Source organism: Epinephelus moara, chromosome 8, assembly GCF_006386435.1.
Source record: "Epinephelus moara isolate mb chromosome 8, YSFRI_EMoa_1.0, whole genome shotgun sequence".
Lineage (NCBI taxonomy): Eukaryota > Metazoa > Chordata > Actinopteri > Perciformes > Serranidae > Epinephelus > Epinephelus moara.
Genome location: NC_065513.1, coordinates 32117734 through 32145036, shown reverse-complemented (window position 1 = coordinate 32145036; position 27303 = coordinate 32117734). Strand labels below are relative to the sequence as shown.

Here is a 27303-nt window from a genome sequence, read left to right as displayed (position 1 = left end):
TCAAAATTGTACTTAAGTGCAGTACTTGAGTAAATGTACTTTGGTACTTTACACCAAATTCCATACTGTTATGAGTCCTGCATTCAAAATGTTACCTAAGTAAAAGAACATAAGTATGAGCATCAAAATATACTCTAAGTGCCAAAAGTAAAAGTACTCACCGTGCAGAATGTCCCATTTTAGTATAACACCTAATTGTATTGTAATAAAGTGATGCATTGATGTGTTCATTATTTTAGTGTTGCAGCTGGGTGGGGCTAATTTTTAATCACTTTATGTACAGCTTAATTAACCTGATTTATTTGTTGATTAATATTTTCCATTAATAATCTAAAGCAGCAAAGTAACTAACTAAAGCTATCAATGGAGTAAAAAGTGTGTTTGCCCCAACAAAGTACCTAAAGTACCTCAACATTGTACTTTGTACAGTACTTGAGTAAATGTACTTAACTACATTCTACTACTGGATAAGAAGTTTTTTTTTTTTTTTTTTTTTTNGCAGCTGGGTGGGGCTAATTTTTAATCACTTTATGTACAGCTTAATTAACCTGATTTATTTGTTGATTAATATTTTCCATTAATAATCTAAAGCAGCAAAGTAACTAACTAAAGCTATCAATGGAGTAAAAAGTGTGTTTGCCCCAACAAAGTACCTAAAGTACCTCAACATTGTACTTTGTACAGTACTTGAGTAAATGTACTTAACTACATTCTACTACTAGATAAGAAGTTGTTGATTATTTTGCCAGTGGTGACATTGTACTCACAATGTCAAAAAAAAAAAAAAAAAAAGACTTGTCATTTAATTTCCATTTTATGCTACTATCATCCCTCACTACATTTCAGAGGCAAAATATAAAATGTAAAATATTATTCTCTTTGCTCCACTTCATTCGTCTAACCCTCATAATTTCTAATTACTTTTCAGATTAAAATAAAAAAAAACATGATGAGCCTATAAAGAACAAAGCACTGTTATAGGTTAAACTGCCCAGCCCTTAATAACGTCATCATAATCAGCTCCACCTCTACCACCATCATCAAAATGCTGCTTACATGCTGATGCATCAAACAGTAATCAGTGCAATAACATAATAATCTGCCAGTGAAAGGGTTATTCTCCTGCATAAATTTACTTTTCATCCATTAAGCAGAATTCACTGATGTTACTTGCAAACTATTGCACAAGTAAAACTTTGAAGGCAAGACTTTTACATACAAAGGGTTTAAAAATATGATATTGCTACTTTTGCTTAAGTTAAATATACGAGTACTTCACACTTTGCTGTAACACTGGAATTTCTCAATTGTGTGATCAATAAAGGTATATCTTTTCTTATCTTTCTTTCTTTGGTTTATTTAGAATAATGATTGACTAGTGGAAAGTTTCTTTTCTATCATTTTTTTTGTATTGTGAAAGATACAAAAAAAAATCACATGCATGGAAGCAGAAAGCAGACCCTTAAAGAGTATTAATGCTTAAGTATACAACAAACTATTCATTTTATTTTGTTTATCATTTATAACATCTGCATCTGTGATGACTTTCATTCAGCTACATCAAAGAGGTTTTCTGTTGTCATGTTCTCTTTCATCTTGTTGTCTTAATGTTGTCCAAAAGGAATGTAGTATAGTCTTGCAAACGGTGACCCTGAAAGATCCCCAGTCTTTGTAAAACATTTTAGTGTGTGAATAAAAACTCACAATGTCTTTACATGCGAGAGGAAGAAGTCTTTTCAAGGTCTGTATGGTGCACACAGTGACATGTTGCTAAACATTTCCCAAAATACTGAGGACATGACCTCTGTGTCCTTGATTGTAGCTGCACCTGAACATACTTTAATGAAATTCAGTTTAATTTATTTTGACGGAATTGTACTATAAACCCAACAATGTCTAAGATTTTAACTGTATAATGTAAGAGCCCATTGGGCTGCTAAACCCCCCAAATTACCAGAAAAGATTCAGAAGACACGACCCCACCTGTCCTCAGTTGTGGCTACGGCTTTGTTTGGCGCCAGTGATCCATGCCCACTGTCATGGCTAAAATGTTTATGGAAAATGAGTCAGCTTTGGTGTGCTTGTTTACCTAGATGCCACATAGTATTAATCACAAACTGTGCAGTTTACTTCACTGACTTTAGGAAACAAAAGGTGAGCTTTAAATCAAGCACTGTGGAATTTTACAGTATTATAATGTTGAGGCCAATATGCTCTTCACAGTCATGAAACCAGAGGCCCCATCTGGTGTAGCCATTATAGATAAGAACTGATGTAGATGGAAGGTTGGATGCCAGGTGATCTTGGGATTTCGCCATCCTTTGTCATCTTCCATCACCTGAAAGGAATGTCATCTAAAAAACACTAGCATCATGCTGACTTGTTCAACACTCATCATTAGCTCAAGGCTGAAAGGCACTCACTTACTGTATGTCTCTATTTCAGTACGTTATGTAATCAATGATGTATAAATCTCTAAAAGTACACCAAAACATCTATTGATCATTTAAGCAGGCAGTTATTCTGTCCTCGAAATTAATGGCTTATTATTTTTATTCTGTTTTAGTCTCTCAGTCTCCTCATCCTGACTTAACAAAGCTGCCAAAGAAATATGTGCAGCTATGGATGACACACAATCAATAGTCCTTGCTTATGTGTGATGGATGTGAGTTTTTTATACCCAGTAAATAATTATTATTTAATAAGAAGGCAGTTCATTTGAGATCTTTATTGTCCCACTAGAGGACAGGAAACATCAACACAATATGGACTGCGTTTACATAGAGCCTTTCTACCTTATCAGAAGCACTTTACAGTTTGCCTCTCATTCACTTCATTCATACACTGATGGCGGCTGAGCTGCCATGACCACTGGGAGCGGCTTGGGTTTCAGTGTCTTGCTCAAGGGCACTGACATTCGAAGGAGCCAGGAATCGTACCACAAACAGGGCAGCAGTAGCTCAGTCCATAGGGACTTTGCATGGCAACTGGAGGGTCGATTGTTCAAGTCCCCATACGGAAAAAGTATGGGGTGTGGACTCATAGCAGGGGTGCCAGCTCGCCTCCTGGACACTGCCGAGATGCCCTTGAGCAAGGCACTGAACCCCTAACTGCATGGGAGCACCTGTCAAAGGCAGCCCTATCGCTCTGATGTCCCTTCATGTGTAGGTCCTGTTTGTACATGTGTGTGTATTTCAGGCCTGTGTGTATATGACATGTATAACTTCTTCTTCTTCTTCTTCCTCCCTTGTTATTAAAGGATGACCTACTCTTTCATGTCTCCTGGACATCTAAATATTTAAAAAAACATTTTCCAGCAGGGGCGGCACAGTGCTGCGGTGGTAAGCATTGTTGCCTCACAGCAAGAGGGTTCCTGGTATGAAACTGGGGCGGGGGGGTTCGAACCTCTGGGTGGGGGAGTCCCTCTGTGCAGAGTTTGCATGTTCTTCCTGTGTCAGCGTGGGGTTTCTCTGGGTACTCTGACTTCCTCTCACAGGTGTGAATATGAGTGTGAATGTCTGTCTCTATGTGTCAGCCCTGTGATAGTCTGGTGACCTGCCCAGGGTGTACCACGCCTCTCGCCCAGTGTCAGCTGGGATAGGCTCCAGCACCCTGTGACCCCCAACAGGATAAACAGTTCCGGAAAAAGAATGAATGAATGAGTGAATATCTTCAAAAAAATAGATAGGGGTCTGATCCATCAACTAATCTGTGAGACCAATCAAATGCCCAGCTTCAAAAACAAACTGCAGACTGAAGGTGACTCTGACATTGGCCAGGATCCTTCAAAGGTAATAAAAGTATATTTTTATACTCATAAAGATAATTGTAGCATTTAGATGTAATAGTTTAGGCATTCATTTTAATGGTCTAATGGTGCAGTAAGGACGCAGCTTACTTCTACAGCTTCAGGGCTGGATGTCTATAAAAGCTGCAGTGAAATCTGCCTGATGGAGCCGCTGACTAACTCATAGCCATCGCTTGAAATTGAGAGTTAGAGAGTTTAATGTCCCATAAACCATATGTATTTCATGGGCTCTTACACCACACTGAAACAAAACCTCATCTGAAAGTTGTTTTCTTTAATATAGGCTAATAAAATCCAACTGTTACATGGCATGAGTTTGTTCCTTTATATTATGACTCATTTTTATTTGCTGACATCCTGCTATATGAAGAACATTCCCTGTGGGAAAGATGTATGCTGGGTAACACAAGGCCGTGATATGCCCTTTTACTCTGGTAGATACTGCCCCCTTGTGGCTGTTTTGGATTTTGTTTTCCAGAGAGCAGGCTTATGAATTCTTTACATTAGCCTGTTTAGATCCCTCGTCCACTCCAATGGACATAACTTTTCCAGGTTGTCTATATCTGTGTTTTCTGTCATCTGATGTGAGGGTCCAAGGACAGAGGGATTTTGTATGCTGTTGAGGCCTATGAGGCGAATTATGATCTGTGATATTGGGCTTTATAAATAAAATTGAATTGAAATGAATGACTTCACCCAAATGCACAGACTTATGTGATATCTAAGCCAATTACACTTTTCTACATCATCTAAAGTGGACAGCAGTAGAGCCACGCCCCTTTTTTAAAAGCATGGTCGACTGTGAGGCAAGGTGGGAGCCTGTGGTAGAAGAACAAAGCATGATTCAGTCTATTTATCATATTGTTAAAGTACATAATTTGTGTTTAAACAGGGTTTAAAATAAGCATGAGATATTATATCATTTATACCTGTCAAAATATCACATGAAAGATTTATATTTCAAAAATATCCGTCAATTCGAATGGATGAGGGATCTGGATGTCACTGTTTAATGAAAAGGGAAATACTGTTCTAATTTGATTTTCTAATGATACAATCAGCTTTTAATGCATCCTATTAAATAAATACACAGAATAATAATCTCAGGAGATATTCAACATATTGTTTTCTGGAGATACTTCATAAATGTTATTACTTTCATTAAGATATTTTGAGCAGTAATGACAGTAATTATTGTCTTTAGGGGTGTTCTGGTCTTTCTGCCACCACTATATGTCTCATTTCTTGCTGCATAAAGGGCATGACACCAACATGTGGCCACCTTGAAGGAGAAGAATGAGTTTCAACATATTGTTTTCTGGAGATACATAAGAAATTGAGGATATAGTGATGACAATACAATACAATATATAAATACAAAGTATAAGCATCACTTTATTTTTTACTCTTAATATATCCGGTTTTATTCTATAGTACTCTTTCCTTTTCTATATTCTGAATATTTTACTTTTTTTTATTAGCTCTTTATTTTATTTTGTTTCTATTCTTCATTTATTTCTTTTAAAATTTATTTTTAAATGTTAATTTTACCTCTGGTGTTTCCTCATCACAGATTTTTAATAGTTATGATGGCGTTTACTATTTTTAATGAGTTCCAATGCTTAATGCTTTTTTGCTTTGTGTTACATCGCTATGTATGAAAAGTGCTATACAAATAATACAAAGTTTGCCTGATTGATTGATTTATTCATTCATATGAGTTAACCATGAGAAATAAATAACCTCAAGGTTTTTTTTGTGTTGAAAAAAATGTCATTTTTACTATTAGGTGGTTTCTGCATTCAAATTATCCCCATTGGATTGGACAGAAAAAAATAACACATAATAAAATATTCATTTTCTTCTCCAATGTTCTATGAGTGCATTTAGGTTAGAAATCCACTAATACATTTTATTTTATTTATTTATTTTTTTAGATTTTTTTGGGGGCATTTTTGCCTTTATAGATAGGACAGTTGAGTGTGAAGGGGGAGAGAGAGGGGTAATGACATGCAGCAAAGGGCCACAGGTTGGAGTCGAAGCGGGGCCGCTGCGGCCTTGTACATGGGGCGCCTGCTCTATCCACTAAGTCACTGATGCCCCAATTTATTCTATTTTATTTATTTTTTACTGGTGTTTGGAAAATAATAATATAATTTAATTTAATTTAATTTAATTTAATTTAATCTAATCTAATCTAATCTAATCTAATTTAATTAAATTAAATCTAATCTAATTCAATTTAATTAATTTAATTTAATTTAATTTAATTTGATTTAATATAATATAATTTAATTTAATTTAATATAATATAATGTTTTTAAGCTTTAAGCTGCAAGTGTTTAAGCTTCTGACCTTATTGCTGTCACATTTTTTACCTGAAATTAGCACTGACATTGCATTAAATGTAATGGAATGATATTCTATGATATGCCAATGTATGTCCTTATTGTCATGTAAATCATGGGTGCACCTGTAGCGCAGGTGGTACAGCAGATTGGTCATTAATATTAGGTTTCTGGCTCCTTCTGCTCATTTGTCAGAGTGTCCTGAAGCAGTCCTTGACAATGAATTCCAAATAGCTTGTGATGTGTGTGAATGGGAAAAGAAAATGTCTCTTCTAATTGAATGTAATGCAAACCACTGCTTTACTCAACCACCACAGCAGTTTACTAGAGGCCACCAGAGGTCTCTGCTCTCACTTTTCACAGAGAGCTCAAAGAAGACAACAGCACTATATTCAATTTCCACATGCTTGAATGTTGGGCATCTTAAAGTAGAAGTCACTGTATCTTGTGTCAACACCCTCCTTACCTGTGCAGAGGGCATCCAGTTCACCTTCCACTTGACTATGTTCGGGGAGATTTCCTTTATAGCACAGCTCATGAAATATTGAAGAGGAGTGTGGTCTCCAGGGAAGAGGAATTACTTCAGTATGCAGCTTGCATCACATTAGCAGACGTGTGATTTATACTGCTCCTCTAATCAGGATGATATAACATAATTGCTTTGTCAGGGCTCCGTGTTTGCTTCCCAATAGATAATTCAGGCTAATTTTTATCCTGTTAATTTGCTCCTATCTTGTGTGATTGCTTTCCAACTCCAAGGAGGGGTTTCAGTGCAGACTGTTAATGTGAGTAATGCAAATCAGATTGCCATTGGCTTGAAGGGTGCCATAGAGTTAGTAAAACTGTCATACCTCTTCAGTTGAAGTTAGATTGCTTTCATGTGGTTCTTTTGAAAGAAAAAACAGCACAACACTTGGAAATACACAAGCATCAAATGTAAGATGACGCAAGTGCTGCTTTGACACCTTCACTTACACATTTATTTACACATCACAAGGTTTTTTATTCATCTGACAAACTCACATCCTTCCCTTTATCCACTGCTTTCTGTCTGTGTGTCAGGTCTACGTGCTTCAGAGGAACCAGTCTATGACTTTGAACTTTGGTTTCACTTACTGTGTCATCCCTTTTCATTCATTATGTATTGTGTAATGTGTTGCGCCAGAGGCTTCTGTATTTTATGCTGCTTCAAGCTTGATGATACTGTGGGAAAACTGCAACTGCATGAATGTACAGTCGCAACATCAAAGTCTTTAGTTTGGTGTTTGGTTTACTTGTTCAAAATGGTTCAATACAGAGCCATCTAGTGGTGAAATACATTTTGGGATAACTGGACATCAAAGTATTACAAATTATTTCTGGTAAGATGATGACATTATTTTGTAATGACTTATGCAAATAATTTTAGGGAACAACTTTATGACAGCTTTTTTGGTGTTACTTTTAAACAGCCTTCCTTTATTTAATGTTACTGAAAGTTTATTTTTTTAATTAGATTTTTTAAATGATTGTGTCCTACCTTTCATTCATTTTCTTTTATTTTCCATAACTGCTTATCCTGTTACGGGTCACGGGGGGCTGGACCCAATCCCAGCGGACACTGGACAAGAGGCAGGGTACACTCTGGACAGGTCGCCAGACTATCACAGGACTGATACATAGAGACAGACAACCATTCACATTTACACCTACGGCTAATTTAGAGTCACCAGTTAACCTGCATGTCTTTGGACTGTGGGAGGAAGCCAGAGTACCCGGAGAAAACCTGCGCTGACACGGGGAGAACATGCAAACTCTGCACAGAAGGGCTCCCTCTGTGCAGGCTGGAGCAACAGGGTTTTGTTCTACCCTGTTTAATCACATTTTAAAAGTCTAGTTTGTAGGATTTAGAGGCATCTACTGGCAGAAATGGTAGGTTATATAAAACTCATGACTATGTTTTCATTAGTTTATAATCATATGAAAATAAGAATTGTTGAATACACAGCAGGGGCTCTCCCACAGAGTATGCCATGTTGTTCTACAATGGCCCAGAATGGACAAATTGCCATTGCCATTTGGATTTTTGTGTTAGCTACGCGCTTGGCACACGGGAGAAGTTTCAGTCCTGCAACCTCACCAGTAGATGCCACTTATTCCTAAACACTGTACCTTTAACATTTGTGCTTGCTGCCTTTTAACTTGTTTGTCTAAGGCAAATTCACACTGGTGCTATTTGGTCCGCTTTAAACAAACCCTTGTCTGCTTCCACGGATGGTTTGGTTCATTTGGTTCATTCAAACTCTGGTGCAGACCAAACGAGCGAACCCTGGTCTACTTGAAAACTGTGGGTCTTGGTTCACTTGCGAGTGAACCCTGGTGCAGTTCACTTACAGTCGGAAATGCAAACTGACTATCCAGCGAACCAAAGAGAGGAAGTTAACCAAAGAGAGGAAGTGATGTAGAGCGCAGTGCATTTTGGTGTTCGGTGTTTTTGTGGTGACCAAGCCGGCTGAAGGGGATGAATTTCCGTTTTCGGTCCTGGCCAATCGATGAACCGGGTTTTCTTCATCCTCATGCTTTTTTTCTTACTGGCCAGTGGTGGTTTCGGGCAATACTGCCCCCAAATGAGCAGCTGTTGTAACTGCGTGACGTTATCCAGGTGGTTTTGTCCGCTTTAAAAAGTGCAGTGTGAAAGTGAACCGAACCAAATTAAGGTGTGAAATTTTTCTGCATTCCCTACTCAATTGAACCAAGTCCCCTGGACTATCCTGGTGTGAATGCGCCCTAAATGTTTTACCAGTGGTTCCCAACTCGTCCAACCCCGGGGTCCAGATTTCTCCTTGGTCACTAGTTCAAGGTCCACATAGTGTAATACATTAAGGGTTATACTTGCATTTGGCCATATCGTCGAGCTAGTTTGCTGGGTCTGTCCAGTAGCTATCTATTAGTCACTCAATCTACAGCAAGAAATGGCACTTCAAAAATAAAAGCACCATGCTGGAAATGCTGTACAAAAAAATAAAGTGTCTTTTTACAAACTTGACACATTTGGGAGTCACTTGCGGTTCATTCAGAATGGACCTGTGACCCACTTTTGGATCTAGACCCACCAAGTTGTTTTATACAACTTGATGTAAAGCACTTTGAATTTAATTGTATCTGTGAAAAGTACTCTACAAATATAGATCATTACTATAGAATATATTAGGCCTACACATATGAGCTATTGGTGCTAAAGTTATACATGTTAATAAACGTCTACATTGAGAAAATATGGGCCTATATAAATATAACAGATGCTGCCAGTTTACTGGAAAGTCTGCCTTCCACTTTGGGAAATTACAGAGCCACAGCCCTGCAATGTTTATGATTCATCCCTGTAGATCTGCACATTGGTGTTACAACACTTTCAAGGGGAAGTGACAAAGTCCTCTCCTCTATTGGGCAAAATGTCAGAGATTACGGTTATTACTATAAATAGTCATACTCATAATGACTACATTAGACCCATGAACTACTTCTAAAGTATAAATAAAAGTGTATGTGTGTGTTGTTTGGGAATACCTACTTAAAAGGCAGAAAACTTTATGTCGACAAAGACCGTTTTATCAGCGATTCCTCCTCAAAATGAAAATAGCCACCATGTGTTTGGTCACGTGACCACGCTACGTGCGCAGACGACGTGCGTGACGTCGCTTTGTAGGCTTCGCTAGTTTCCTCAACCAAACACTCAACTGATATTGTGTGATAAAACTGGAAGTCAGCCGGCGGACGAGGGGCTATTTGGCCAGAAAAAGCACCCAAACCCCGCAGCCCTCGGCGTCGCGAGCAAACCCAACCGCCTCCGTGCCGGAAGTTGTCTCAGCAGCAGCGAAGACGGCGAGAATCGTTGCTTTTAAAGCCACCAAAGGCTGGTTTTTATTTTGCTGTGGCTGTCGAAAGGCGGGGAATACAAAGCGACGTGTGGTCAAACCCATTACATTTTGGACTCATTGAGGCAAAAACGGGATTACTACAAATCCAGTTCGTGCTGCTGTGACTGGTCAGCGATAGTACATGGATTATCTGGTGAGTAAATGAATCAGAATGCTGTGGTGTGGTGTATTTCAGTCAAACACTGACACTACCGTTTGGTTTCTTGCCAGTTGAGCCCCCTAATCAGACAGTGGAGACTCCCAGGTGTGTGTCCCTCAACTATTACATGTACCTGTTACTGTTTTGTGCTGTCAGGTCTAGCCTGTAGCTTTTGCCTTTCAGTGTTGTGTGAATAATGTCTAACAGGTTGACCCAGACTCTCATCTGTTTACATGTGAAACACGATAACTAGCTACACCCTTAAAGTCCTCTTAGCTGACTTGTTTGTGTCTGTAACACTCAGTCTGCTGAGGACAAAGCTGCATTGTGTGTTGGAGGCTAAAGTGAGACACAGTCTTCACTGGTTTGAGATATTAGTACCCTGCATATTTCTGCAACCAAAATAATTATTGCAGTCCAAGCCACTGTGTCAGCTCCAGCCCGGCTGGGAGATTATGGTTTCAGGGCCTTTGCCCACATTGTTATGGGTGGGATGGGTGCAGCTGAAAAAGTGCAACAATAGAGAGGAAGCTGCAACTGAAGGCTTGCCCTGGGAATTTATAAAGCAGACACTGTGCTGTCATCTCACAAGGGGGACAGTGTGAAATGCAGAGGAACTTGCCCACCCAGTGTTATCAGTTTGTTTATAGTGGGCCTCCCAAGATGTGAGACCTAAAAGGAACTTTGAACTTCTGCTTCATTGAGATCTTTCTCTGGAGTCAAGATTATAATGTCCTGTCTGGCAACTGGCACCGCAGCAGCTATAGTAAATGCAACCTGATTAATGTCCAGCTTGTCTGTGGCTTCTGGCCCTGGAGTTACAAATCTTGCCAGGAACAAAAGAAGAGCAAAGTGGCTCATTCATAGTTTGAACTTCTGCTTCATTGATATCTTTCTTGAGTCAAGATTACAATGTCCTATCCGGCAACTGGCACCACAACAGTTATAGTTAATGCAAGCTGATTAATGTCCAGCTTGGTATGACTTCCGGCCTCCAAGTTACAAATCTTGCCAGGAATAAAAGGGGACCAAAGTGGCTCATCCAAAGTTTACACGAGTTATTCTGTAACTTCAGTGACATGTTAATGGAAAATTGTTGGTACCAAAGGTAAACACAGGAGGGACTGTTGTCAAAGGGAGCATACTCGTGACATCTAAGGATAGAAATTGATTTCACCCTCAGCTCTCCTCTTTCTCTCATGGCAAAGTGCAATAAGCCTCAACCACTAACGTTGCCCAGGAAAAAAAATATGCAGCTTACTTGGTTGAGGATTAAAGATTTTCTGTGACAAACAGTTTTTCCTGTGGAAAGCACAGCTGTAACTCTGTGGACTGTCGGAGCCAAGTGCTTGGCTGTCCTCTGAGGTCAGGCACTCGATAGGCGCAGGGCCTCCTCTCCTGCTGTGCAACACTGGAGACCTGGCACAAAACCGAAGCCAAAACTATGTCTTTCTCTGTCCTATAAATCAATAGAAACTTGTCACAAAATCCTCGATAGAAGTTGCTCATCTTAAGTGCTGTTCATGCTGTTAGGTCAGGTTTTAGATCGGGTTAGAGCTAAAAGGGAATTTGGGATAAACAGGAATGGAAGTGCACAATTATTGCACATTTCTGGGTAATAACTGTGGTTCAAGCTATGACAGTAGAAGTGATCTGGCTTGTGGTGGATTCTGTTTCAACGGGGAGCTGGAGCATGCTGAAGGACTGTACTCCTGCATAGTCAGCGTAGTGTTAAAAAAGACCACACAAAACGACAGCACTGACAGAGGAATTTGGTGCTAGCTGTTGCCATGACACAGCCTTACCAAATTACAAGTGCACCGTGTGGCCGACTTTTGGACCCTAAGTTGCTGCAGACTTTACCAGACAGGACACACTGAATGTGTTGCGAGTGACATCAGAGAGAGCGCAATTATTGGCTTTATTGTTAATATCTAAAAAACATACCAGAACATTCTCCTCAGGTTTTACTGCAGCAGACACTTGTTCTGTAAACAGGGGCCTTTTCACTGTTATGCTTGCATGGTCACATTTATACTACGGCTTTTATATTGCATTATTTGTACACAGTATTTGCTGGAGGCAAATTCACAGCCGTTAGGTCATTTCTTCAATCTTACACAACATTTGCCTTTTTTGAGGAGATTACGAGATACTTATTTCTGCTACACATGAGTGACTAAACCCCTGCGTGGACTGATATTCAGGTCATTTTTGTTGCTCTGCCCTAAAGGAAGCCAGATATGCAGCAGCAAATTCTCTTATAATGTGAATCAATTTTGTCTGGTGTAGATCGACCAGCATGGGTTTTGTGGAATTAAGATTATGCCAAAGATTCAATGACAGCAAACACCAGGCACTGACCTCAGACCATATGGTAATGATGGGTGTGACAGATAAGTGAACAGGGCCTCTTCCGCTAGGCCGGCCCACACCTCTCCTCATCTGGCTCATGTTCAGAAAGAATAAACAGGAGGGGAATTTAGGTAAAAGGAGCAAAGAGGCATTACTTAAAAACTTTAATGAGAAAGTTTTGTAACTAAGAATGGCTCTTTATTTATCTAACTATATCACTGCCTTTTGATTTCAATTCAGCAGTTGCATTGAGCATTTGGTTTTAATTGACTTCAATGCATTTTTGTTGCTAAACGCTTGGCACATACATATTTAAATTGGAATGATGTCAAAAACAATAACTCATTTGATATTCATCTTTCATTCTCTAGACATGCAAATGAATGAATAACACAAGTGCCATGGGAAATGCAGGCTACTAGCAAAAGCTTTTTCCTTGTGATATATAACTTAGACACATTTTGCTGTGGCCACACCTAGCAATTGAATTATAATTGCAGCTCTCTTTGGAAAAAGTATACATGATGGGCACGTTGCTAGCTGGTTAATAATTACATTTTTTGGTGGATAGGTGTGTGTACTCTTTGCCTATTTCTGAAAAACAAAACATTTTAGACAGCAGGTTATTCAGCTGTCACTACTATTAATAGTTTTGTCAGGCACAATGACGGTTCAAACACCTGTTTACAGCTAGTTTCACCCAAGCTAGCTGCCACCTGTTTGGTTTGACCCTTATTTCCTTTTTGTGTAGTTGCTCTTTGTAGCTTGAAACCACATTAAACCTTTATTTAATGTGACCTGATTTGGCTGATTGGATGTCAAAGGGGTCATAGTTGGATTTTTATATTGTTAAACCCTTGTGATTAAAATCCAATGAGGTGACAAGGAAGTTGATAATACTTGTTTACATAGGTGTTGTGTAGTCACCTCCATCACGTGACAAACAAACAGCATTATCTTTAAGTTGCAGGTCCCCAGGAAATCCACAGGCTGTGAGATCAGTTTTTGTAGTGACCAAACAGTGGTCCATCATGTGATGCAAGGTGGCCCGAAAAGAGTTTTTCCCATGGACTTGCATGGTGGAAGAGATGTCTGTAAATCAGTCGATACATTTTTTTGAGCATTACAACCCTGTCAGACTTTGATCCATTCGGTCTGATAACGTAATGTTTGCAAAGTCTATAAGAGTTGCATGATTGAATTCTTTTATCCGTGTGCTAAATTGGAAGTGGCCGGTGAAAGTCTCCATTGCGCTTGCTCTATGGGCCAAACAGCGACAAAGAAATGCCCAGCAGTTGGATGTTTTTAGCTTCATGCCCCATAGAGCAACCTCCATAGGAATGAACGTGGCCCTGTCTTCAATGCTGTCTCCAGTTCTCTTTATGCATCCGTGATAAATTGTTACCTACCTATAAATTTAATTCGTATTTATATAAAAATATGTAAGTGTCTCTTTGCAAGTTCTTATTTAGGCAGAATTAATATATGTTGCCTGATTATGTGAGGTTTTCATGAGACCTCACACACAATTCCAATATTAAACAGTGTTGAAAGTTTAGAACGTTAAAATTATAGTGTGTACTCTTCATCATTTTTTTCCAGTATAAATTTGTGCAGCATCAAGCCAAGCAGTAAGCTGCCTTAATCTGCAGTTAGGCAGTGAAGAATTCGCATTCCCAACATAAGTAAGCAAAAAATTATGAGTTTCATCGAAGAAGCATAACTTGAAATGTGAGATCTCCTCAGGCTGAAAGCATTTTAGTGCTTGATACCACTAGCTTACATGAGCTGTTGAAAGGATGTTTGTGTTGTCCCACAGAATATTAGCAGCACAGTATGCCGCATTTAAAAAAAGAACATTGAAATTTTTGGCTGTATTTGATAGCAGGCAGTACTGAGGCAGTTTCCTGAACGAGAAAGGGGCACGACATGCAATTAAGGTCCTTAACTGAAGCTGAACTGGGCACGCTGCAGTTATGTGGTATGCGCCTAAACCATTTGGTTTATCCAGTCGGCACTAAGATCACACCTCCATGAAAATAAATGATCTTAGAAGCCTGCATGTGTTTTTGTCTGACCAGCTGTATTTCAGAGCAGATCTCCTGTCCAAGGGCACACAGCAGGCTATAGCAGACTGACTTCTCACCACCATAGCACAGAGGAAAGAGAGCTGATGGGAGGCTCTTGGCAGCACATGAATACAGCCGGTTAGCCTATGGGATCCAAGTCTGGTGTTACTTTTCCACACAGTTTTGTCCCCTGTGTGACCATGTTCCACACCTCGCTGGCGATGTTTCCGCCAAGCGTTTTCCCAGGGGCAAACAAAAACGACCTATTGTATGCAGATAAGAGCACTAACAGTCTCACAAAATATTTCAACAATGTATGTAGTTTTATATGTGGATATTAGGCTAATCATTTACTTAATCCATCTGTGAGAGCAGGTTTACTCAGGGCTCAGTTTGAGTGGATGTGAATTGATATTTACCTAAAGTTTGCTCAAGATGGCCAGTGTTCCTTAAACCAGGCCTGTTATTTAAAGTGCATAGCCTCCAGCTGTAATGTGAAATACCTCCCTGAGCTCAGCAGCATTCCTGAAACCCCTTCCCTGACTTTAACCTGCCAGCAGCGTGTCAGCCAGGGTTTCGTGCCTGCTGGCTAGCTCATTGCAGTGATTCCCTCGTGTCTGTGGAGAGTGCTAATGAGTCAGCATCTTGAGCTAGAGCAACATCAGTGTTGATGTTGAAGACGAGGGAATATTTATCGTTGTTTCATAATGCTCGAGCACTTTAACTTCATTTTGTATTGGCGTACAAATAAGATGATGGACCATTGCTCTGAAGGGGCATTAGTGAACTATTTTCATGTTTTTTTTTATTGCATTTCATTTCCTATATTTGCTCTTGGGCCATAACCACTCTCATTGCTTTTCCTTACTAGAAAAACAAATATGAAGGACATGGCGAGGCCGAGGGCTTTGTTGCCACTAGTTTATTATTCTGCTTTATTTGAAGAGTGGTGGGATGGGTGGGTCTTTAAAAGCCATAAACAAATGCAGTTTGGTAATCAGAGCTTTATCACTGACTCAAGAAAGTATATATTGCTGACCCACCTACTTATAGTGCCCTGTTACATGAGTGTTGCATTACAAAAGAGGATATCTACTGTACAAACTGTGCTGTGTATGACTTGATTTGAGATGTGGAAAGGTTTATTTTTCCATCTACTAAGTTGTGTTCGTTGGACATGTACAGGGACAATACAGATATTCTATTCTTGAGAAAGAAAAGAGAGGTGACAAAAATTCTGGTCCTGATTTTGCCCCACAGGTTGTAGCAGTTGAAATTGTGAAATGTGCCTTTACGACATAACCATCTTGCCTAGATAGGATAGACCTGACATCATCAGACAGTGTCTCATTTGGTTGAGTTCGTTTGGCAGCGCTGTCACTACAAACAGATGCCTGTTGCTGAGCTCCTGTTTCGCTCTGCCTCTCAAGTGTGCCAGTATGATTTTTCCATTGGATTTTGGATAATTGCAGAAAGTAAGCTCTGTGGCAAACAAACACTTATAATATTTACATATTTTGCTCAGCAACATAGTCCTCACAAATGGACACCATGAGTTTTGAAGCCTAAATGCAATTGCCAGAAGTAAAAAGCTAACGTTAGGCTATAATCGAAGACACCACGGTCGCATGACTTCAACATCAACATGGCAATGAGTCTGTAAAGCCATGTTCGGTGTCATGATACTCTAGTGGGGGTATTTACTGGCACATTTTATGTCATAGGGTGAAACATAAACATTTCTGAAGCTTGTGTTAACTGCAGACTTTATTTCAGACATCCAATCATAAGCCTATTTTAAAAGAAACATTCACTTTGAGACGAGGGAACCAGACAGATATAATTTCCAGATTTAAGGACCTATTCCTGCACCACTCTATAGGCAGCAACGTGTTGCTGGTGTTGTTTGTTGTCACATAGCATTAATGCATTACAGTCGAGTACTCTATCTTATTACCGCAGTTTATAAGCAGGCGGTGGCAGCTACTATTACTACACGGCTGACCATAACAAGGTATTTTAACATGACTCACAGTTCTCTCTGAACAGACAGACTTCCGACAAAGCGACCCACAACAGTTATTGAAATCCCCGTGACTGCTGTAAGCTCCAGTGGTCGATCCTTCATCCTCCTCCATGCATAGAAAGCAGTGTTTTTCGTACTCCATGAAGCTGTACGTACAGTATGGGCATAGTGTGTGGGTGGGTAATGGTGACTAATCCAATTTGTTGTCTCATTCTGGATCCCTAGTTGTCACTGAGCCCTTAATCTCTGTGGAGAGAAAGATCCAAACTAATCTCAAGCTTGTGTCTGTCCGCTGATCCTTGTGGCAATAGTGTTTTATCTTTCTATGAATGAATAAAGGGAGTACGCACAAGAAAACCTTCAATCATGCTCATCTGCACGCTTACAAAACCCCTCTGTAAAGCTGCGATATAAAAAAGAAATGGCTTGTGGACATGGGCTGCTGACAGTGAGACATTAAAGGGCTGGACTCATGTTGTTGACCTGGCAATGTTGTGCTCAGCTACTCCTGATCCTCCTCCATCCATTCATTTACTCCAGAGGCTTGGCTTGTTTGTTGCCGGGGGTTACGCTTGCTGCTGAGCACAATGTCGGAGCACATGCAGCTCTCCCTTGCCTTGTGCAGGATTGGGCTTTACACGGTAAGAAAATGCATACATGCTGCCATCTGTTTTCTGGAGAACGGCGGGGATGTGGTGTGTGTTCTGTGCTGGATTGAATACTGTTAGTTTCACCGCGGTTTAATCTTGTTGTGTTTTGAAACAGATATTGACCAAGCAACAGTGGCTGCTGCTACACTGTTGCTTGGTCACTGAATGGAGAGTGCGCTCCGTTTCATTCGAGTGGGTGTTCACATAATATTAAGGTGGAACAGGTGGACGTCAGTACTGTGAGATGTAAATGAAACCTGCGGGGAACAAGCTGTCTTTGTCTCTGCTCTCAGAGAAACAGCCTTTTACTCAAAGAAAGATTATGGTCCTTTTTTTCCTGCAGCTCCTAGCAACTGGCTTGGTCAGTGGTTGTAGTTCAGGCAGTCTTAAGTACAGAGCAGTTATGAATGGATCCTGGAATATAATGCCACAGAGGCCATGGTAGAAATGTTGTTGAAGTTGTTTTTGTTATTGCAGTGACACTTGTGTGAGTGATTAAAAATTAATGTTCAGTAACACTGCAGTATTCATCTGCGATAATCACCTTGAATTGAGTGTGCTGATTATTACCAATTGAGTCAGAATGTTTGTTTCAATTTTAATGTTGTCTTTATTTATTTATTTTTACCACGTTTTAAATAGTTGTATATTAACCACAGCTGATGACTCATGTTGTGTATTGTCAGGTTCCCTGTTATTCCCTGACCAGCTGGTGAAGCTTTCTCAATGAACATCAACAGGGAGGCTTATTTTAAAAAAGGAATGTTTAACAGTAAGCCATTTCTAGTTGCGCACGATGCACATTTAATATTGTATCTCATCCATGACTCATCTTTTCAGCCACATGAATAAAGTGAGTGGATATACAGCAGATGGGTATGTTTACTGGGATTGAAGGTTCCTCTATTCAAGTCTTCTGAGGTCTTTTTGTGGATCATGTAGGCAGATGTATTCAATACATTCATTGAGTGTGTGTGCAAAGCTATAGTATGTGGCGAGCATGGCCTATAGCAGCACTGGTTATGACTTGTTTTGAGAAAGCATAAGAGTTTAAATCATGTTAGAAAGACACTCAAGATATTTAAGATTTTGACGGCTGATAGTAACTATTGCTGGTGATAACTATTTCCAGTGGATCAGTTGTGCTGGTAGGACAATTAGAGGCGGTAACCTCTAGGGCTAACAAATAAAGTACCAAAAACTGCAGTTCCTTGAATGGCCACTTGAGGCTGCCTCCAAAAGCGACTCACTCCCCATAGACACCTATGTTAAAATGCTAAACTTTACAGCAGCAGTAAACATTTACAGCCTGGTACAAATACAGTTTAAATCTCTATAGCTAATTTCAACGTTCATGACAACTGTACAGGGGGTGAATTTTTTATGTAACACCCATTTTCCAAGGGCGTAGCCGCTTGAGTGACAGGTTGTCTGCGAGGCACACTACAATCTACGAGTCAGATCCACCCCTCGTTCCTCCACAGCTCCACCCTTTTGTCAAATATTGTCACTTCTGGCTCCAAAAATCCAAGATGGCGACGGCTGTAACTTGAGTCTTCAGAACATGAGTCCACAAACCAATGGTGACGTCACGGTAGCTGGGTCCATAATTTTTATACAGTCTGTAGTAGGGCATTAACGACTAGTCAAGTCGACAAGTCGTTTGATGACGTCATCACATTGACACGGCGGAGGAAAGTGAAGTATCTCCACACATGTGATGTGTGTCTAGGCCCGAAAATACTCAGGCGGAACGTACGTGGAACAGACTCTGCGGAGGTCCTCACGGACTCAAAGCGGACGTCCGCAAGCCCTGTGTGCGCAAAGCTCAGATTTTACTGCCGCGTGGACTCCGCTCCACGCACCAGTGACTGCTGGGCATGTATTTTTCACATCGCTGGGATTTTTCACGGACATTTTTACAGGAAACTACTACGCGGAATTGTGCTCGACTATGAAAGCCCGAATGACTGTGGACATTCCTCGCGGAGTCCGCTCCGCTTATAGTACGCCCGAGTATGTTCACTTCAAGGATAAAGTTTAAGCCAATCAGAGGCAGCGATTGCATTCCGTACACAAGCACACAGAGAGAGAGAGAGAGAGGGAAAAAACACACGACTTGTCGACTCCTCCCGGGGGGTGTCGACTTGTGCCACTGACATCGACACGTCGACAAATCGACTTTTCTGTTAATGCCCTAGTCCAGGGGTAGGCAACCTGTGGCTCCGGAGCCACATGTGGCTCTTTAGCCCCTGTCCAGTGGCTCCTTGAGCCTTTGAGAAATAAAATATGAATAAAATAGAGAATGTAGTAGTGCGTGGACAGATTTGTTTGCTCTCACTGCCAGCTCTGCAAAATTTAAGTACCAGATAATTATTAATAGTGCCCTGCACAGTGTCCACCTTATGGTAAAACATATTAACAAATGCTTATTTAGACCATAAGTATACACTAATTTAGACTTAATAGGCTATTTACCTTGATTATAAGGCTCAAACATGTTTTGTGGCTCCACACAGATTTTTTCAAATTATTTTTGGTCAAAAATGGCTCTTTTAATGGCAAAGGTTGCAGACCCCTGCCCTAGTCTGTAGTCAGTTAGCATCCACCGGACTTGGTTGCATTGCATTTCAGCTGCGGACCATCTCACTCAAGGCTCAAGTGAGGTTTTCGTCTGTGCTATCATTGCCTGCTGGCTCATCAGTCAGTAGGCTTTATCCTCTGGAGACTGTGATTGTCAATAGAATTCCAACAGACAGAGTTATCCCTATTGCCATGCTGCCAGTGTGACCAAGAAAAACCACCAACAACAAAAATGAAATCAGAATGAAATGAAAAATGATTATCTTTACACCTGTTTGAAACCTTGCAATCAGAGCACTCCACACATGTGAAAAGATCAAATCCCCTTTGGATGTTTCTCCTTAGTTTTCAGCCTCTCACCAAGATATAGCCTACCGTGGGATTACTGAGTGCTTAAAATGAGGATCAATACAAGAACAACGTTACCACGGAGAACTTCAAAGGAGTGATTGTTTTTATTGGCTTGTGGGCGATGAGATCCAAGCCCCTGCTGAGTCACCACAATTTCCTGTACAGTGATGTGCAAAATCAGACCTCAACATGTGTGATGCTGTGGGAGAGGATTGGTGTGATCCGTTTTCAGCACTGTTACATGTCTGCAATACAAATGTACAAATGACTCTGTTGTCATGAAGAAAACAAACTTCCGAGACCAAAACCTTAATTTGCGATCAGATATTCAATCTTGACAGTGGTGGTGATACAGACAGAGCTGTGCCACTGTGACAAATCAAGAAGAGCTTTTCTTGTTTTTGCACACTGGCCTGATAATTCACTCCATCAGTCATTTCACACCAGATTTTCAGTATGCTTTGCCGTTTAATCTTATTGTCTCGAGCTCTGAGCTGTCTCTGTATTAACAACAAACCACACTTGTTATGACTGCATGTAGTCTCTTTCTTAGACGCCTCGGACTCTCCTATGTTCCTGCTAATTGTTCTCACACTGTGCACACCAAAAATAACAGAAGAGACAGCATGTCAAACTTTGGCCAGTATTATATTTTTCATCAGTCTGTGTAATCATAATGTCCGTAATGCCTATCAAACTGTAGCAGACGACTGGGTGCCAAGAGAACCTGCAGTATAGTACAGTCAGTGCTTGTCCCATCCAATACCATATGCTGCCTATTAGCCTAAACATTTCTATAGTAAACAGATGGTAAACCTCATTCACAGTAGTCAACCGGTAAGAGTTGAAGAGTTAGTGTTGGCGCTGAAGGCTTCATCTGTATGGCACTTGTAAGATCTCCTTTAATACATATCTAACACAAACTCCTGCCTAAATCAGGCCATATGATTTCTTTCCAGTGCAAGACACCAGTTAGATTTTGGTTAAGTTCTTGGTAGCAGCAGGTGCCACGGGACATTAGCATAAGTGACCGTGTGCTGTGGGTAGCTACTGCTCTTTGGACCCTGTCTTTGCAGGGTGCCTTAAACATTAAGGTTCTAAGTGATCGTATTAGGCACTTCATGGTCACCTCATTATGTTATTAATGGAGTGGAAAATGGCTGCTCTGCTGATTCGCTGGCTCCGACCCCCAGGCCCAGGCCACATCATTCAGACCAGGAGTCTTAAGGCACGTTTGTGCTTAATTTGGAAAGAAACCTGGCCGCACTAACTTAAACCTGAGAGATCATTGATGCTGCAGCATGCTCCATGCAGGAGAGGAACTAGGTTATTTTCTTGGACAGTGGTGAAAGCTGAAAACTGTAGGTTTTTGTTATCAAGATTTATCTCAGTATGATGGTCTGTTTCATATCTGCAATTATTTAAAAAAGTACTTGGGTTATGCAAATAGTAATTGACGCACTCTCATAAATGTCACATTTTTTATTTACTTGTTTTGGACAAGGATATGGGTTAATAGGTTATAAAACCGGAAAAATAAAGAGCAGAGTAACTCAATTAGTTTTGTGCAGCTGCCATCACAGTGGTAACACCTGCATCCTGTTTATCATATGAAGATAAGATATTGGTACAACATGTCTTGTTTCAGTATCTCTAGAGTTTGAACATAATAACAGAAACAGTGGCTGCTGTACATTGTACTGCTATGAAATTGAACTTTACTGTCCAAAATAGACTGCTGTGCACATTTGTCTCTTTCAGAAATGGTGCAGAATACCACTGTCTCTGTATCATTTCATGTGAACCATTTATCAGTTTCTTGCTGAAGGCTGTATTTGACACCTGAGTAGGCAGCGAGTTGTGAGGATGTTTTGTTCTTGCTTTTGGATCATCCGTCTCCTGGGTTTCCTCGCTGTGTCACTGCATAAGGCTTTACCTTTTTTCCTGTTACCACAGGCCTGATAAATGTTTGTCTCCACTCATCAGCTGTGAGCAGCCACCTCCTCCTGTTACCTTTTCACCCACAGGTTTAGAGTTGTGTTTGTTATCATTCCCAGTCTCCCCCTGTGTTTTTTCCTTTTTAAGATTGCCTTTAGTGTTGAGACAAGACCACTGTGGTGTACAGCTATCCTTCACTGTTTTCCTTCTGTGTTTAAATGTATATCTGACTGTCAGTGATTTATGCACTCGCATGATAACAATGTTTCCTGTTACAGTTATCTTATCCTCAACACACTTGTTTTTAAATTACACTTATCTATTTGACCTGGAGCCTGACTTCATCTTTTCACAGAGTTAAAACAGTTCACCTCAGCTCATAATGTGATAACTTGATAGCTCTTTTACCACACTGTTGTTATGCTTGCTTGGATCTGAATAGATAACTGCCAGACGTTGCCAAATGGCTTCAAAGTTCAAAAAGACCCCTTGGTGAGTGTACAAAGTGGGAAAACACAAATGATTGACAATGGTGCTCTTTGAGCTGCGACGTTAAATTTCTGCTAGGAACAGCTTAATTTGCATGAAAAAAATTCCAAAACAAGGCACACTTTGCTTTCTATTTACACGGTTATTATTTCCATAGCAGTTGCCAGTTTTGTGCACTCTGGTGTGTTGCTTCATTTCAAATTGGTGTGCAGCAGCTAAGCTAGGTAAAAACTTTAAATTGCAATAACTTGTCAAAATGTAACATTTAGAGTGCATTATACATTTATATATTAAAAGGTGTTGTCACATTTTAAATCTGTTAATTTATAATGAAATTTTTGATATAGTTAGAACCAAATTTAATGATCAGGGCAAGATTGCAGGTTGGCTTTAGATAGCACCTCATCTTGAAGGACCTTTGGTGACGCCCCTGTCACTAAAGGCCCTTTTCCACCGCAGGAACTTTGGGGTAAATTTACGGGGCCGGGGCCGTTGGTGCGTGTCTCCACCGCAGGAACCACCCCCGAAGGACAGAGTTCCGGAACTTTTACAGGGGCTAAACAAGTCCCTGCCTCAGAGTAGGTACTCAGAACGGCCCCGAAAAACTCCTGGCTGGGGCTTGGGGGTTACTTGGTGCTGATTGGATATACTCAAGGTGGAATGTGACGTCAACAGAAAGCAACAAAATAGCTGGCATTTTTAAAACTCAGCAGACGAGGGTTAGCTCGTTCATAGCTTCCACCGCCATGTAAACAAACTCAATAACCGGTCCGTGAAAAACATATTTTTTCCGGCGGATATCTTAGTTACAACATGATTGAGCTAGCAAAGCAGTTTTGTGTTGCTATGTGTGGTATTTATTCAGTTTTGGGAAATCACGATGTCTAGAAAGCATCAGCTGACAGGGACAGCTAAAAGCAGCAGCAAAGCTAACACCAGGACGTCATCTGTTGAAAGCCTCCCGTTGTCGGAAACGACATGAAACTACTCCAGTTAGCTCAATCATGTTGTAACTAAGACATCCGCTGAAAAAAATATTTTTTTCACGGGCCACTTTGTGAGTTTAGTGAGTTACTACAGACACCGCTATTGGCTAACAGCTAACAGCGTCCCTACGCCACTACGTCGCCCCAGTCAAAATGGTCGCGCGACGATTACATCACATCCAGAGCCCGGTATCTTTACAGGAACCTTCCTCCTACTCCGCTCTCTCAGTGGAGACACGGCGGTTGAGAGGGCCGAGCGAGAGGACGTTCCTGTAGTAATTCCTGCCCCGCAAATAGTACCAGGAACTTCTTCAGTGGAAACGGGCCTTAAGACAATGACCAGGGCACTATGTCTGTACCAACAGCAAGGACTGTGAGAGTGTCATTAACCAGAGCTTTGTCCACTCTGTAGACACATGAAAGTGAAAAGACACATTTATGATTTGTGGGAACAATGCGAACATCACAAAAAATAAGCAAAAGATTTACACTTGCTTTATCATTCATTCAAAGTAGACAATCTGCAGTGGTGCACTGCTTTCTGAGTATATTTATAGTGTTTTCAATTGTGGCTCAAATTTGTCTTTCAAAATGTAACACACAATTTTCATTTTCACTGTTGGTTTGAAAAAGAAACCTTGAGATCACATTTACAAGGAAGTCCCAGTAGCAGATCTTACAGGAAATCCCAACACCTACCTTTGAAAATGGGTTGTTATAATTGTTTGGCAAAAAATAAAAAAATCTCATCCTGTTTTCAGGAAGAGGTATTTTTAGCTCTCCTATCTTGAGATACCTCGGGCGGTGGGTGTAATCCACTCATCTTAAGACTTTATCTTAATGATCATAACATAACACGAACCTGGAACTACATGTTCCATATGAGTTTGTTTTGTTAGAATTGTGTAACCACATAGGTTGTTTACCTACTGTGTGTGTGTGTGTGTGTGTGTGTGTGTGCGCACGTGCGCTTTTGTTGTTGTTTCTTTGGAATATCTCTGGAATTGCGTCTTAGTGAATCATAGGGCTTACTCAAGTTAGATTGACCTTCAGAATTCAATGCAATACTGGGTTTAGGTTTATTTTTAAGCCCTTTGGGACTCATAAATCCCAAAGAGTTATTGTTTTTGTGATGCCTATTATGTCACAGAACGGTTTTTGCACAGTAAATAAACCCTCTTTCTCACAGCGTGTGAGCAGCCTACATTTACAACCTGCTTCCGCCCTTTTGAAAGGCAGGATGGGAGCAGCCATCGCCCCATCCTGGACCATGAATATCCCACACTTCAAAATAACCACAGGACCTGGCGGGATGATGATTGAGAGCACAGCAAGGGTCACCCACCCACTATCGAATACTGTTTCCTAAAGCCCGACTGCCAGCCCTCACCGTTTGTTGCGTCAAGGACATTTTGGGAAGGAATTTGGCTCGGATTGTTTGGGAAACAACAAAGAATAACTTCCTGTCGGAGATGTATTGGCTGACTGAGCAGGGCGACGCCACGTTTGGCCTTTGTGTACCATGTATACCAGGAACTTGGAGCAGATTCTTTCCAGTACCACATCCTTTCTATTGCACGTATTATGCAGTAGTCATGCCCATCAAGTCATAGTATATTTTATGGACTTTATGAATGATTGTTTTCAGAGATTTAGTTTCATTCAGTGAAGCTGCAGCTACGTCTTAGCAGTCAGAATATAAGTTGCAGTACACGAACGCAGTGGGACAGTGAGTCGCAGAGCAGGTTCGGAGGCAAGCAAATGTTTGCAGGTTAAACCAAGCAAGTAAAAACATTTAAAAAAAATAGAAAACAATGGAAAAGCAACAGCTCTACATGGTTAATTTGTAAAACTATATCTGCAACAAAGGGGGGACCCAGGGAAGACGATATACAGTTACAGAGGTGGAGTGGACAGGCAGCAGGCATGGATTAGGGTGGCAAAATTATGGCAAAAATCAGGTTTGAAATTCCATTTGTTTTAACGCCTCCAGGCTCTATGGCTACCAAGATGTAATCTTGCTAAAGCTCTGTCCAGTACATGAACTACTCATAGTCAAATTCACCTTTTATGAGTTCTGATGTGTTTGTTTATCGACAGTGCTAATAAAGACAAACATCAACAATGTATGATCAGTTATCTTACATTTGTAAGGAGCTGGGACTGGGAGCATGGCAATGTGATAACCGCAACTGTGTCATGATTTACAAAGCCAGAATGCCCTTAGTATGTAGACATAATTGACTTTTCTATGCCAGTGAGACAATTTGTTTTGATCTATTAACCCAGACAGAAAGCAAAACAGGAAAAATATATCTTTGTATCACTGCTTCAGAAAAGTAATTTGTGTTTGATGTGTTTTTACACAAAAAGGTTCAAGATCCCCTCCACATTTTATGTTTATGTCCCCTAAAATGTCAGACCTTGACTTAACTGACTTGTATCTGTGCAAAGTTTGTCACTAGAGAGGTGTTTTCACATTCCTCTACTGAAGGGGGCGATGTCTGTGCAATTCCCTAAAATCTGAGATTCAGACATAACCCGAACAAGCCTGATTGGGTATGTCACTACTACGAAAGCCAATCGCTGTCTGTTATGGGAAACACAGATCAAGTTTTGACAGCAAACATGGTAGAGTGTGCAGTTTTTTACTGTAACCAGGACCCTGAGGCTTCCCTCCACTCCCTATGAAAAACACCATCATAGCAGATATTATTTTTCCAATGTTTCATGACCACTTTGTCAGACACTGCCAGTTAGCCTATACGCTAACAAGATAACAAACAAGATAAACTTTTGGTGCACAACAGGCTCCTCATCTGAGTCTGGGTCCGACCAAGGCTCAAATATGTATGGCTAAATCTCTCCAGAGTTTCCTGGTTTGCCATCTTAATGTTCATTGCTCTTTCACTAGTCAACCTAGTGCAAGCAGGGGTGGAGAAAACAGAAAGTGAAACCTACTGTAAGCAGCAGTGGTGGGTGGGGTGGAGGCAAGATCCAGAATATCTCAATGAGAGAGAAAGAGGTGTTTTTTCTGACCCCTTTTGAGTTTTTTTTAATCATGTTAAACAAAATATTAATCAAAGGAAATATTTTTACATAATTAAAAAGCAAGCAAGAGGATTCCTGGTTCAAACCCAGGTTGGGGGAGCCCTTCTGTGTGGAGTTTGCATGTTCTTTCCGTGTCAGCGTAGATTTTCTCAGGGTACTCCAGCTTCCTCCCACAGTCCAAAGACATGCAGGTCAATTGGTGACTCTAAATTGTCCGTAGGTGTGAATGTGAGTGTGAATAGTTGTCTGTCTCTATGTGTCAGCCCTGTGATAGTCTGGCGACCTGTCCAGGGTGTACTGCGCCTCTCGCCCAATGTCAGCTGGGATAGGCTCTAGCAACCTCGCAACCCTCAACAGGATAAGCAGTTATGGAAATGAATGAATGAATGAATTAAAAGTTTAACTAGTGGGTACACCTCTGCACTAAAAAGTCTCTCAGTGTATGTGCAGCGGAGGTTTCAACTTTCAGAACACTTACATAAGTTGCATATTTGACCACAACAGGCCTCCAAACTAGTTGTGATGTATGTACATGAGTTAAAGATTTAAGGCGAACACAGAGAAACTTTCCCCCGTCAGTAGAAAAAAAGCAC

General features: G+C 40.6%; 1 protein-coding gene across 2 annotated transcripts in view; it reads left to right on the top strand.

Annotated features, from left to right (window-relative positions):
• Positions 1–9837: 9837 nt before the first annotated feature.
• The window catches only part of arl15a (ADP-ribosylation factor-like 15a), a 128691-nt gene continuing 111225 nt past the window's right edge, over positions 9838–27303 (top strand). Inside the window, exon 1 of one of the 2 annotated variants that reach the window (XM_050050098.1) lies at positions 9838–10206. In XM_050050098.1, the coding sequence (XP_049906055.1) occupies positions 10195–10206 (12 nt within the window). In that variant the 5' untranslated portion in view covers positions 9838–10194. Of the gene's footprint in view, positions 10207–17197; positions 17304–27303 lie in introns of those variants that run through there. The other variant, XM_050050097.1, reaches the window with a different exon arrangement.